This window comes from Sesamum indicum, linkage group LG14 (genome assembly GCF_000512975.1).
Source record: "Sesamum indicum cultivar Zhongzhi No. 13 linkage group LG14, S_indicum_v1.0, whole genome shotgun sequence".
Lineage (NCBI taxonomy): Eukaryota > Viridiplantae > Streptophyta > Magnoliopsida > Lamiales > Pedaliaceae > Sesamum > Sesamum indicum.
Genome location: NC_026158.1, coordinates 135780 through 149270, shown reverse-complemented (window position 1 = coordinate 149270; position 13491 = coordinate 135780). Strand labels below are relative to the sequence as shown.

Genomic DNA, 13491 nt, shown 5'->3' with positions numbered 1-13491 from the left:
TTCGTACATTAGTAAACCAATTTCACACATAAAAAGTGATCATATGTTTTTTTTTATCTATCCTAGAAAAAGTCTGAAACCAAAGGACTACGTGAGGAAAGCATAGTTGTAACTAACGTAGACTTTGAATGAGCCCACAAGTCAACATTTATCAATATGTTACGGCTATTTCTCAATTTATGCGTGTTATCGTTATACATACATTGTATTAATCTTCTCTGTATCGTTTTAATTTTATCAGATGTCCCTAATATGTCACAACTAGCCAACCATCGTTCTGGTTTATTGGGTAAAATTGAACACTCCCATATTTATAATGTGGGTTCAAGTTTCTATTAAGAAAAAATTTAGTTTAAACTGGGTTTTGCTTAAACTTGAATTAATTATATGACAAGTGTAATATAATTGTCGTATGATTGATATACAATTTAAAAAAGTGACCAATCATATCATAATTGTATCTGTAGTTGGTTTGCTTCGGACTGAACAGATTTGAGTAAAGATCTTCCTTCTTGTCAATTGTGCCCGGTAGGGCTAAACATACACTTTAATATGTGCGTTGATACTTTAGATTGATTGCAGGAATCTTGACCGACACACATAACATAGATACAATCTTATTTGACAAGCTCTATGGGTCCCATCTCTACTTTCCATTTGTATAATAAAAAAGAAAGTGTATTAGGTTTAAATCCAAGTTAAAAAAAGTGTTTTAAGTAGTCATAAATAAGTAGCTCTCCCCGCTATAATTATTATGTGCATTTTAATATAAAATGATTGGAGACTCTGAAAAGCTCCCCACCTTTAGATGGTTTTTGTTAAAAAAAATAAATAAATAAAGAAGGTAGATCAATACATAGACATACATATTTATATTGTGTACTATTTACCCAATAAATTAATAAATGAAATGGAAATAATTTAAATTTGTCTTTGTTGTTGAATAAAATAGAATGATGATGATAAGAGTTTCAGGCTATTTGAGTTTGTCCTACATTTATGAATTCTTGCTAAGAATTTCTGGATGTTTCATTGCTTTGAAGCAACAGATGGTGACATTAGCTGGAATGAGTAATAGAGTGCCCATCATTATTATTTATCATTAGTTGACCTTCCCACAAGACCACTTGTTTTCTTACATCATTGTTTGTAGGGGGTATTGTGCAGTTTTTTTCTTAAAATTTGATGTAATAACACGTAAATTATATATTGTTTAAATAATTAAATTTAGTAGTTTTGATGTTTTTTTTTGTTTAACAAATAATTTTTTTGTTAGTCTAAATTTATTAAATTTGTTAATATTAACAAAAAAATGAATGAAAATTCACGTTTACTCCCAATTGACTGGTTAATAACTTACTACATATTAGAGAAATTTTTTTTCTAACGAAATTAGATAACTTCATACGCTAATACATGTAAGGAGGTATACTTTTACCCTTATATGTAGTATTGCCAAGTAAAAAATTGTTTAACATGCAATAAGTCAATTAGGAGTGAATATGTTCATTCAACGTTTTTTGCTGAACACTAGCAAATTTGATGTGTTTTGACTAATGAAAGAGTTTATTTGTTAGACGAAATCAAACGTCATGAATACTAAATGTGATTTTTTAAATCATAAGAAATTTATATATAATTACATCAAATTTTATGAAAATGGGATGTAATTATTCCTTATTTATATGTAACCATTAATTGTAATAAATAATTAAGATAATAAGAGCATGTTGCAAGATTCTCTTGTTTGGTGCTATGTTTCTTTTTACTACTTCCAAATGAAGGTCAATTAAAAAAAAATTCAAGAAATACATTTTGAAGAAGCTGTCAAATTCTCTCACCTATTTTTTTTTAGATCATTGATTATAATTATATCATAAAATTTCAACTATAATAATATAAACATCTCGATAATCAATATTAAATATTTGTATCTAACTAATAACTATTATTAAAACATGGTAGCACACATATGTTGGTGGGATTCAAACGATAACCTTATAATTATGGGACATCAACTTCACCAACTAAATTAGGTCTCATCGACATGAATTCTCATTTGGTAGAACTTGAATTTTTGAAAAGTGACTTATTCTAAAAATCTATTTAATACTAACCACCAAACATTCAAATAAATTTATAAATGGACTTTCATATATAAAAGTCTACTTTAGAATTTAATAATTTCGAGTATGCTCTTAGGCTCGTAAGAACAAGAAAACAATCACTATAAAAAAACAGGGTATTCACATTCCCTGTTAAAAATTTCAATTATTTAGAATGACGATACCATATTATATAAAAGAGCCTTTCTTGACGTATGAAATCTTAGATGACAGCATCACAAAAGAATAACCTTTGTTTTGGATTAAAATATGCGATAATTACATTCTCCTTCTTTCATATTTGATGTAAATTTTATGTAGTTTAAAAAATTATATTTAGTACCATTGATGTCTGCTTTCGTCTAATAAATGGATCCCTTTATTAATCAAAATTTACTTAATTGTTTGTATTAATAAAAGAATTATATTTACCTCCATGATTAACTTATTACCAATTTATTGCAGGTTAGATGAATCTTTGTATGATTAAATTATTTTTATACATCTTCATACTTTAATGCATGTGCTAGGTATGACGAATAGTTTAGTCACGAGAGATTTGTTTAACCTCTAATAAATTAGTAATAAGCAAACTGAGAGTAAATATTGAACTATTCATTAGGGTAAATAGTTTAGAATTGAACATTTCATTAGGGTACATAGATTAGGTTTAGTCAGATTTGAAATAATTATACAACAAGTATAATATATTTAGAAAATAACATAATTTTGGTCAACTAATATAGGGATGATAGTAATTTCAGTCGAAGTCAATTTAAATTTTGTAATAAATGACTGTGATTTATGAAATATTGCTATTTTGGTCCAAAAACTACTAATCTAGCTTGAATTTGTCACATGACACCTAGAAATTGGGAATTTTTAAACTTCTCGACCAAATTAGGATTTGTTGAACCAATTTGACAATCTCTATAAATTACAGCCTTTATTACAAATATTGAATTGGCCTAAATTGAAACTACCACCAGTCCTATGTTAGTGGACCAAAATAATACAATTTTGTTCCACTAACATAGGGGTGATGTTAGTTTCAGCTTAGACCAATTTGAAATTTGCAATAAATGACTTTAATTTATGAAAAATGGCGATTTTGGTCCAACAAATCCTAATTTGACCGGAATTTGTCACATGGCCTGCACGTGATACCTAAAAATTTGGAAATATTTAAAATTTCTGATCAAATTAGGGTTTTTTGAACTAAAATTGCCATTTTTAATAAATTGTAGTCCTTTATTGCAAATCTCGAATTGACTTGAACTAAAACGGTCACAATGCACTCCTATATTAGTATACTACAATTGCATTTTTCTCATATATATATTTATACTATAATTAATATACAATTTAAGTAGAATGACCAATCACACGGTACGTATATCATATATACTGTGTGATTGATTGAATCCAATCAAACCTAGTTTGGTTAAAAAAAAAATTCACGTTACACAAGTTTCTCTGAAATGACTATTTTTTCTTTTTATTTTAATTTCTAACTATAATTCTAATTACTACTTACACAATCATGTTTAGGGACTGTGGAACACCCATAAAATGGACGACTGTGATGCTCCAGATACACTAATCTTTTTGATTAATTTTTCATTTCATGAAATGACTGTATCTACATAGCTATGGCATGAAAGCACAAGCTTCAGAGTCTGCACACAACCATCAAAAGAAAGAAGAAAAAGCAGTAAAACTATTTAGACAATGCCAATTAAAATAGAAAAATAGAAAAAAAAATACACAGTTTCTATAAAACAAGCAATCCCTCTCAATTCATAGGCACAGCCCCTTGCCTTCAGATGCTCCTATCATATACCGGTGTGAACACCGTGGTAGCGTGGGAAGAAGGCTCTGAGGTCAATGTTGTATGCTCCAACGTGTTGGAGCCCGACGAGTTGTAATCTGAAGATGTATGATTAGTTTCCATCTTTGGTTTGGGATCGTTTCTGATCTTGAGGTCCATGAAGTCGGATATCAGACCTGGTTTTGTTATTGTGCGGTCATCAAAAGCTCTCTCACCGGTGAGCATTCGCACAACATTCGACATAGAGGGTCGAAGCTTTGGAGAGTCCTGAGTGCAGAGCAGACCAATCTTCAAGAATCTGCAAGCCTGCTCAGCATCAAAATCTCCATTCAGCGACGTATCTACCAGTGCAACCAGCTCTTTTCTCTCAAAAAGTTTCCATGTCTGCAGCAAAGAATTCTAAGTTTGGTGAGTGTCCGCAAAGAAATGTATTAGCTGGGTTATATGAAAGATTCTGTGGAAGTGCATACCCTTTCAAGAATATACTGTTCATCTACAGGTAATCGTGTGTTGGTGTTGGATCTCCCACTGACTATTTCAATAAGGAGAACACCAAAACTGTAAACATCCGCCCGACGTGTTAGTTGGCCTTTTATTGCATATTCTGGTGCCAAATAACCTCTGAAACAATCATCAAAGAATCAAGTTAGCACATAATTAGGGAAAAACCAAGACGAAAACGCCGCATATTTTCAAATGCTCATAAGATGTTCATGTTGTTACAACACTCAAATTTGCTGTGAAGTGCTATTTTCTAATGATTCGTATTCGGAAGTTAACTGTGGCAAATGAAACCAGCAGCATTGATTACACTATTAGACATATATAAATAAATCAAGTTACTATTAAACAACTTCTGAAAGTAACAACTACGACGGCATCCAATATATACCAATCAAGGTGCACAGTGTGTCGGGTTGGACCAGGACCGGCACGGACCAACCCAAAAAGCCCGGCCCAAGACCGACCACTACTGTTCATGACCGGTCTTGGAGCGGGCCTGGGCCTCTAAGTGAGCTCCAATTGGATTCATTTTAAAACTCAGGCCCGCATCAAGCCCAGATGTTCTTGTTTTATTTTGTTTTTATGATATTGAGGTCTTATAAATAATTACTTAAATTTATAATAGTCTTATGAAATAAATAAATAATAAATTAAACAACACGAAAATTTATATATAGAAAATAAATAGTTAAGAATATATAATGAATTTAAAAGGAAAAAAGCCCAATAGGCCCGATCCGGGACCAACTGGTCCTAGGCCACTAAGCTGGGCTGGTCCCAGCTATTAATTCCTAGGATCGGCCTGGTCCAAGCGGGCCTAGGCCGAACCAGCCTAATTTTTTATTTGTTCAATCCGGTCCTGGGTTGGGTTAGCCCAACTTGGCCCACTATGCATCTTGATATACAAATTAATCCAACGCCAGTTTGCAGAGATTTGTTAACTTTCAATTGCATTGAATGATAAAAAAAAAAAAATCAGCATTGGATGATGATTTTAGATTAGCTCATGAAATCATGCATTCTTTGAACACTTCCAGCAAAGTCTACGACTTACATGGTTCCCGCTACACGTGTACTGACATGAGTCATGTTTGGAGGGATGAGCTTGGCAAGACCAAAATCAGAAATTTTGGGGGTCATGTCTTGGTCAAGAAGTATATTGCTGGCTTTGATGTCTCTGTGTACAATATGTGGCCTCACTTCCTCATGAAGATAGGCAAGTCCCTTTGCAACCCCAATGCAAATTTTAGCCCGTGTTCTCCAGCCAAACTCGAGGTTCCCGTGACGGCCACCTGTAGAAGAATAGTTGATTAAATACTATTTCTCGCACCAGGGAATAACTGATCTGAGCGCGGAACTGGGTGTCACGCTCTCATCTGTAATCAAGATCAGCATATCATTTCCTTGACAAGTAACTCCTAAAAGATGTGCAAGAGAAACATTCATCTCAGAGCAAAACCCTTTTGGTCAGACCACTAAAGATCAATCCCCCACAAGAAAAATAGATGCCCATAGTAACTTTTACTCATCATTATTCTCATTTCATAGTTACTTCCAGCACAGGATTGCCGGAACATTTTATGCCATTAGCTCTATATCGAGGTGGAAAAGAATAGAACTCTATCCTGAGAGGTAGAAAGACACTACTAATGAGATTGAGATTAAAGTATGACAAGACGCATACCAAGAAGTGTTTGTGCTAGGCTGTTATTCTCAAGATAGTTGTAGACAAGGATTCTGTGATTGCCTTCCACACAACAACCATAGAGCTTCACTAAATTTTCATGCTCTATGTCTGAAATCACTTGAATCTCCGTCAAAAACTCTCTTACTCCTTGTCTCGACTCTGAAGAGAGAACCTTTATCGCTGCCATCTGCCCATTCCGAAGTTTCCCCTACTTATCAAGAGTTTTTCAGTATACCCACAGTCAGCTCCAAACTAAAAAGAGTTACTCATATTTTCTACCCGAATAAAAACTCAAGGATAGACTTCATTTACCTTAAAAACAGAACCAAATCCTCCCTCCCCAATTTTATTCACTGGACTAAAATCATCAGTAGCGATTCTCAGCTCCTTGTACGAGTAAAGATGCACATTATGCACTCCCGAGAGCTCTGTATATAGTTCACGAGTTTGGTTATCATCATAAAAAACATGCAGAAATACAGTTATTCAAGAAACACTTATAATGGCTTAGGCAAGTACACCCAAGAAGAAACTATAATCAAAATTGTAAGGACCCAAAATTAGCAAGTCCTAATTATAAGGAGTACATTTACAAGAAGAAGCTTAAAATAATACCATCATCAAGCTCAGGATCTCCAGTTGCTGAATCCAATCTTCTACCAAATAAGAATGGAAAGCAGGTCATAACTGTAGGATTTCCCAGTCACTTCCCTCACTATAGCTACAGACTGACACCTCCAAAAGGAACAGAATCACCCCCTGCCACAATCAACAACAGACCATAAAACTCATGAGTAAACTCCATAAATCATTAGTGAAAATCACTTGTGCAATCAAGAACTCTCCCATGATCAACACCTTAAAACCAAAATCAAAACACCCCAAAAAGTTAACAAAAAACAGAAGCAAACAGAAATTAGGAGGATGATTATATATCCCTTAACAAACCATGGCCCTCAATCTTTCACAGATAATACGCACAATTAACTCATAATCAAGCAGATCACCAAAAATACTGCAGAAAAAGTAAAATTAACAGAAGCCCAATTGAGAAAAACACCTTAAGAACCCAGAAATTGAAGCAAAAAAAAAAAAGAAGTTGGGAGAAATAGAGAAGCAGAACATCCGGGGCTTCAAATTAGGTAAAACCAGGGCTGCTGCAGACTAAAAGTCTTCGAATAGTCCATCAAGAAATGCACAGAATATAGGAAGCTTCACTGCACATTCAAAGATGATGCTATGAAATTCAAAGGGATACTGCCTTTGGGCGTACACACGGCGACGATTAATTCATGTTGACAATATAAGAAAAGCCCAACTGCATATTTCTATTGTTCATCACTTGACATTTTAACAAGCTGATGAAAGTCAGTGCCGCCCGAAGTCAACCATGGGTTGGTTTGGTTCGTCCGCCTTCCTACCACGTCGTTTCAGATATTCTTTGGGGATTGTATGTTGGGTTGTTTCATCTAAAATTATTTTTACAAGATTAATATTTTGGTTATGAAATTTAGTTTAATTTCAAAGTTATTTGTTGATATCTCATATCAGTAAATATTATTTGATAATACATATTTTATATTAGTAATTGATGTATATTAATTATTAATAATTGATTGATGAAACGAAGTTGAGTTCTCGTAACTCTAAGTTGATGGATTCCAACTCCACTAACATATGAGATATTAATTTAGGTGTTGTTTTATGTTATTTATCTGATATCAATAATTAGTACTGATATTAATTATTAATATATGATTGTTATTGTTATTAGTAGTCTTTAAATATAGATATTTCATATTGATATAGAGACATTTGAAATTATTTTTAAAATTATTCAATCAAATTAAATATTTCAATGAAGATGTAACCTTAATTATTTTTTAGGCATGAATTATTAAGTTTATAAGCCGGCAATCAAAAAAGATAATCAGAGAAACATTTGGTCAAATCATAAGAATTTAATATTGAATTGGGGGCTTTTTACTATTGTGAGAAATTTGTACATTTTAATAAATAATTTATTTTTAATGTGAAAACAAGAAAGTCATGAGCAATATCATAGTCATAGGGGATTTAACATTTAGCAATCAATGTGTTGAAAGTCAAGTCAAATTGATGCCTCTATTTTACACGTGAGTTCTATTTTAATTTATTATGTTTGTGGGAATTTTAATTTATTTAAAGAAATAATAAAGTGTATGTGAACATAACTCAACTTTTATTTGTTTAAATGATTTTTGTATATATTATATTGAATTTACAGGCTGTGAATATTTGAATTCAAACTCAATTAATAGATTACCTATATTGTATTTTTAATTTAAGATCATTATTATAACTTTTTCTTTTTTCCTGGTATGGTGAATTTTTATTTATGGGGTGATTTTAAGGGCTTAAAAATAAATTGTAAAGGGTTTTGTTTCATAGATTCTATTTTTTGAACTACTTAAATCTAAAGGATAATTACCTTCGTCTTTTTTCATCTTCGGTGATCGGTGAAATTATATGTAGACCACTCTTGTTGTTTTGAAAAACTACATCCAACACTTCTGATGTTTGCTTTCGTCTAACAAATATATCTATCAATTAATCAAAATTCATCGAATTTACTGATATTAAAAAAAAGTTAAGAAAAAAAATCTATATTAACCCCTTATTGACTTATTGCAGGTCAAATAAATCTTTTATGACCAAATTAACATCATTTGTCTTCACGCGTTAACGCATGTTAAGAGGTATATCTTTATTATAAGGGTAGTGTCGTTCGAAAAAAATTTTTTGACCTACAATAAGTCATTAATCAATCAATCGATGGTAAATATTAATTTTGATTTAGTTTTTTTGTTAATATCAATAAATTTAGCGAGGTTTGACTAACGGATAGACTTATATATTAGATGGAAACAAACCTCATGAGTGCTAAATGTAATTTTTCGAATCACAAAAAATTTATATGTAATTATACCAAATTTTAAGAAAAGGAAATATAATTATCTATAAAATAAATTAATTTAAATCAAAAGTTATAAGAGATCTCCAAAAATTGATTTACAAAAGATCTATATACTTGAGTGAGTTTATAAACTTCATAAAATATTTAATAAAATTTTTAGAAGTTGACCTAATGATCTCCTAAAACTATATATTCTGAATTTATCAATTTCCTTAAAAAATGAAATAATATTTAAAAAAAATAATCTCGTCGTATTCTCAAAACATCGGAGATAATTTATTATTTTATTTTTTATACTGGATTTCATTGTTCATTTCTTCACAATTTATAATTGGTATATAATTTTAAAAAAAATATGAAGTTGGGTAAGAATTTAGTTAGAAGCATTCGTCTGCCTAACAAACAGCGCTCCTTCATTTATTACAGTAAGTCTACCACCACATACTTAGCGACTATTAGTTTAGACGAATATGAGAGTTGATGTTCCACACAACATTCCGCATTATCTGAATTGGGAAGAACAACCATCGAATCTACGGCCACCGCCATGACCGGAGTTGCGTCCAAGGTCGCCGTGATCGGCAGTGGGAGTGAGTGGCAACCTTCTTCCAGATTTCCTTTTACTTGGATTACGTTAGATCAATTTATGTTGTAGCTGTAATTCATATGTTGATCTGACGTTTGATCCTTTGAAGTTTTCAGTTTCAGGAGCAGTCTGCGCGTCAATTCTGGCTAAGAATGGAATATCTGTCACCATTTTCGAGTCCGCCAGAGGTGCCGGCGGCCGCATGTCTCAGCGAAGGTGGTTGTTCTTGTTATGTGTTTGGGGGTCTGAAAACTTTCGTATATGGTGTTACGGATATTGTTTATTTGATCCAGAGAACTTTGTGAAGATGGGAGAGAGCTATTGTTTGATCACGGTGCGCCGTACTTCACCGTGAGTGCTGGAAATTTAGAGGTGCAAAGTCTAGTTAATGACTGGGAATCAAGAGGTCTTGTCGCTGAGTGGAAGGAAAAGTTTGGTTCTTTTGATTTTAGCTCTAAAAAGTTTGTGGACATTGAAGAGGTGAGAAACGAGTTTTGAATCTTTAGAGGAATTTATCAAGTAGAGTTGATCAATTTGTTGTTTGTCCTGTTTGGTTTTTATAATTCGCTTCAGAAATTGTGAATATTCAAGAGTTGTAGGGTGCCTGTTGCAATGGGTTGTTGACTTGTTATTCTTAGTTAAAGATCAGTTTTTTGTTTGGATATTTACTATGATACTCTCTAGTCACGACTTATCAATGAGTTTGCCATAGTGAATGATGTAATTGTTTTGTCTGTTACAACCACGAGACCCTGTCCTTAACTTTTGGGACTAATAGCCATCAGAACTGGTAAGCCTTAGTGGGAACAGTTGTTGAATTTTTACCTTCCAGATACTTCAGTGTTGAAAGGTGACCACGCCACAAACTAAAAATCAGCCACATCTTATTTAGTTAGTCTGTAATTCAACTTAATACATTTGTGCATAAACATGCTCCACCTCCTCATTTGAGTTTCTTATGTGGCTGTGTGTTAAATGTTAATTCATTCTGCTTTAAGAACCTTGCTGATCTGTTGTATTGTCTATGTTGAATTCTGGCAACTCTCTGAAAGCATGAAATGATTTTAGTCTTTCCAGCAATTATGTTCCTGAGTTTAGATTAATCCAGGAATGGTCAAACAAGAGATATGTTGGTGTCCCTGGAATGAACTCTATCTGCAGAGCATTATGCCACGAGCCTGGTATGCAATTAATGTTCATATTTTCTGCTCCGGACTGCGCTTTGAGTAATGTATTTCTCTCTCTTAGGAGTGGAAACCAGGTTTGGGCTTGGAATTGGAACACTGGATTGGTCAGAGGATGATGATGCATGGTCCTTGCGGAGCTTGGATGGACAAGATGTTGGCAATTTTAAGGGGGTTGTGGCATCAGATAAAAGCACATTTTCGTCCAGGTTTACAAATGTCACAGGCAAACCACCACCTATTGGTATGAATTAAATATTTGCCTAACATATTTGAGGCCTGTATGTTGCTAAAAGTGATTTGGTCTAAAATGTTTCTGTTTTTCTGTCAATTTTCTAATTCCAGTTGTTCTCATATATGCATGATTTTGTTTCCATTAAGTCTTGTAGAAAGTGCATACAGTGGAATTGGGAGAAACTGATACATCTGCTTGGCTTAATGGGAGTTTGGCCAAACATTTTATAAATTGAAAATAGTGGTTGGGTCTTAAAACACTGTTTTTGAATGTGTTTACTGGTGATTTTGGGAGTTTGGAGGCTGAATGTGCTTAAAAAATTATGTTTTCCTCCGACTATTTGCTTTCTAATTTCTAAATGTAATTCTTGAAAGTCAATCCAAATCCTTCAATTTATTTCCCAAAAGCTTTGGCAAACTCTCCTGTAGCATATCATGAGCTCACAGCTTGCTGCATACACTTATTCATACATGTCTCTTCTTTTACCATCTAAAGGCTGCATACAAATGGAAGCAACCCTGTGTGTGATTGTTTTACATTTATTCACAGTGGTCACCAGACTCTCTCTCTCTCTCTCTAATGTTGTTGATCAGATGTAACTAACAAAAATATTGCTCCCTTATGCATATTGTTCACTTCTTTGATACACAGAAGAAAATGTTTTTACACTTGTGGAAAGAGGTCCAAAAGGGCAGTTCAATTGGTGACTGGGAACATATTACTATATTGGTTTTTGTTCTTGTCTGCAATCTAATAAATTCTGGGTCAAAATATGCCCTCATATTCCTTTTCTGTCAGTAGTGTATAAAATAGATTGTCTCAGTTTTTCCTGACTGTGTGATTAACATCTGATGCAACTGCTGTATTCCTCCTGTTAATTATGTTATTTTTTCTATGAAGATTTGGTTTCAGTTTCAGACACGGCCTTGCAGATTAAAGAAATTCCAGTTTTACCATGCTTTGCTCTTATGTTGGCATTTGAACAGCCTCTTTCCTTGGTAAGTGTGTTTGGGCACCCTGTGATGTCTAGAAAAGTGTAACCAAACGTCCAAACTACTTATCATCATACTTGTATTCTTTCTTATGATAGCCTGGTTCCAAACTATCAGAGTTGTGAATATAAATCTGAATCAGTGCATAAACAACTCTTCCAAAGATGAAAGTGCTTTATGAGCAAGTTTTATCTAGGTCATTTTTCCAGTTTGCACAATTTTATTACCGTTGCTTCTCTCTTCTGGTTCAGCTACCTACAAAAGGCATTTCTTTCAAGAACTCAGAAGTTCTAAGCTGGGCTTATTGTGATAGCAGCAAGCCAGGACGTTCTACCACTAGGTTTGTGTTACTGGTTGTGGTAGCTGATATTCAACAAGCTTGGATAACTTTAGACCCATCCATTTTAGTGTGTTTAAATTCTGTTTCCCTTGTGTATAGTGAGCGCTGGGTGCTGCATTCGACCACAGAATATGCAGAGCATATTATTTCTCAAACAGGATTGCAGAAGCCTTCTCCTGCATTATTGACAAAAGTAGCTGAGCAACTATTTCAAGAATTCCGAAGCACCGGACTTCACATCTCACAGCCATTTTTCATGAAAGCTCATAGATGGTTGGTATCGTTTATATCCTGAGATCCACATGGCAACTTATTCATTTTAGGAATATGAATAAAATTGAAAAGACTAGGTGCAGCATTCTGTATCTCTCTCCAGTTCGATGATCTTCCTCTGGGAAGCACATGCAAACTCATAACTATTTCAAAAACTCTGTCCTCAACTGATGTGTGTGTTTTCAGGGGAAGTGCTTTCCCAGCTGCCAGTGTCGCCGGGGAGGAGAAATGCCTGTGGGTAGGAAAGAAGAGATTAGCTATTTGTGGAGACTTTTGCGTCACGCCAAATGTCGAAGGTGCCATATGCAGCGGCATCGCTGCAGCTTCAAAGTTTGTTAAAGTGCTTAGTACCTTATAAACTGCAAACAAAATGGATCATGTGGTAATTTTCACCACGATAAATTATGGAATCTGTTTCTCTGAACAGTAAAATAGTTGCATCAAAGGGGATTTGAAGGACCGATAACCATTCATTTGGACCACATTCTTTTTTAAGCACAAATGAGTGAGGGTAAGGGATACCCACGATCCTCTCCATCAATGAGGAGAGTAATATCAACTCAATTACACGATAACCATTGATTCGAACCATAGTTGACATGGTTCAGAGTTGGTAAAACTGCAATCACATAACGCTTCTACATGTCTACATGATTACGCTCTCCTTTGAGGTTAACTAAATGAAATGGAATTATATATGAATTTATAATTTAGAAACAATATATTCATAATTTCAGAAAAAAAGAAGAATACTGTTTGTGTATGGGATAACTTGTTGGAATGTTGTTTGCTTTGCTT

The 13491-nt window shown here is 33.6% G+C and overlaps 2 protein-coding genes across 6 annotated transcripts; one reads left to right on the top strand and one right to left on the bottom strand.

Annotated features, from left to right (window-relative positions):
* On the bottom strand, positions 3701-7502 carry LOC105176536 (putative serine/threonine-protein kinase). Of its 4 annotated transcripts, none has more exons than XM_020698817.1 (7): positions 7389-7502; positions 6743-6886; positions 6440-6555; positions 6125-6335; positions 5495-5732; positions 4407-4557; positions 3701-4320 (listed from the first exon to the last, which is right to left on the bottom strand). In XM_020698817.1, exons 2-7 carry the CDS (start codon positions 6810-6812, stop codon positions 3928-3930), a joined length of 1179 nt encoding a protein of 392 aa, XP_020554476.1. In that variant the 5' UTR covers positions 6813-6886; positions 7389-7502; the 3' UTR covers positions 3701-3927. The 4 variants fall into 4 exon arrangements, with proteins under 4 accessions (XP_020554476.1, XP_011097665.1, XP_011097664.1 ...); XM_011099363.2 differs by having other exon boundaries at positions 7188-7477; XM_011099362.2 differs by having other exon boundaries at positions 6743-7477.
* LOC105176535 (renalase) lies at positions 9485-13164 on the top strand. 2 transcript variants are annotated; one of them, XM_011099360.2, is made up of 9 exons: positions 9485-9673; positions 9786-9885; positions 9963-10149; positions 10778-10850; positions 10918-11097; positions 11989-12086; positions 12332-12420; positions 12520-12693; positions 12880-13164. In XM_011099360.2, exons 1-9 carry the CDS (start codon positions 9631-9633, stop codon positions 13049-13051), a joined length of 1116 nt encoding a protein of 371 aa, XP_011097662.1. In that variant the 5' UTR covers positions 9485-9630; the 3' UTR covers positions 13052-13164. The 2 variants fall into 2 exon arrangements, with proteins under 2 accessions (XP_011097662.1, XP_011097663.1); XM_011099361.2 differs by having other exon boundaries at positions 9488-9673; positions 9779-9885.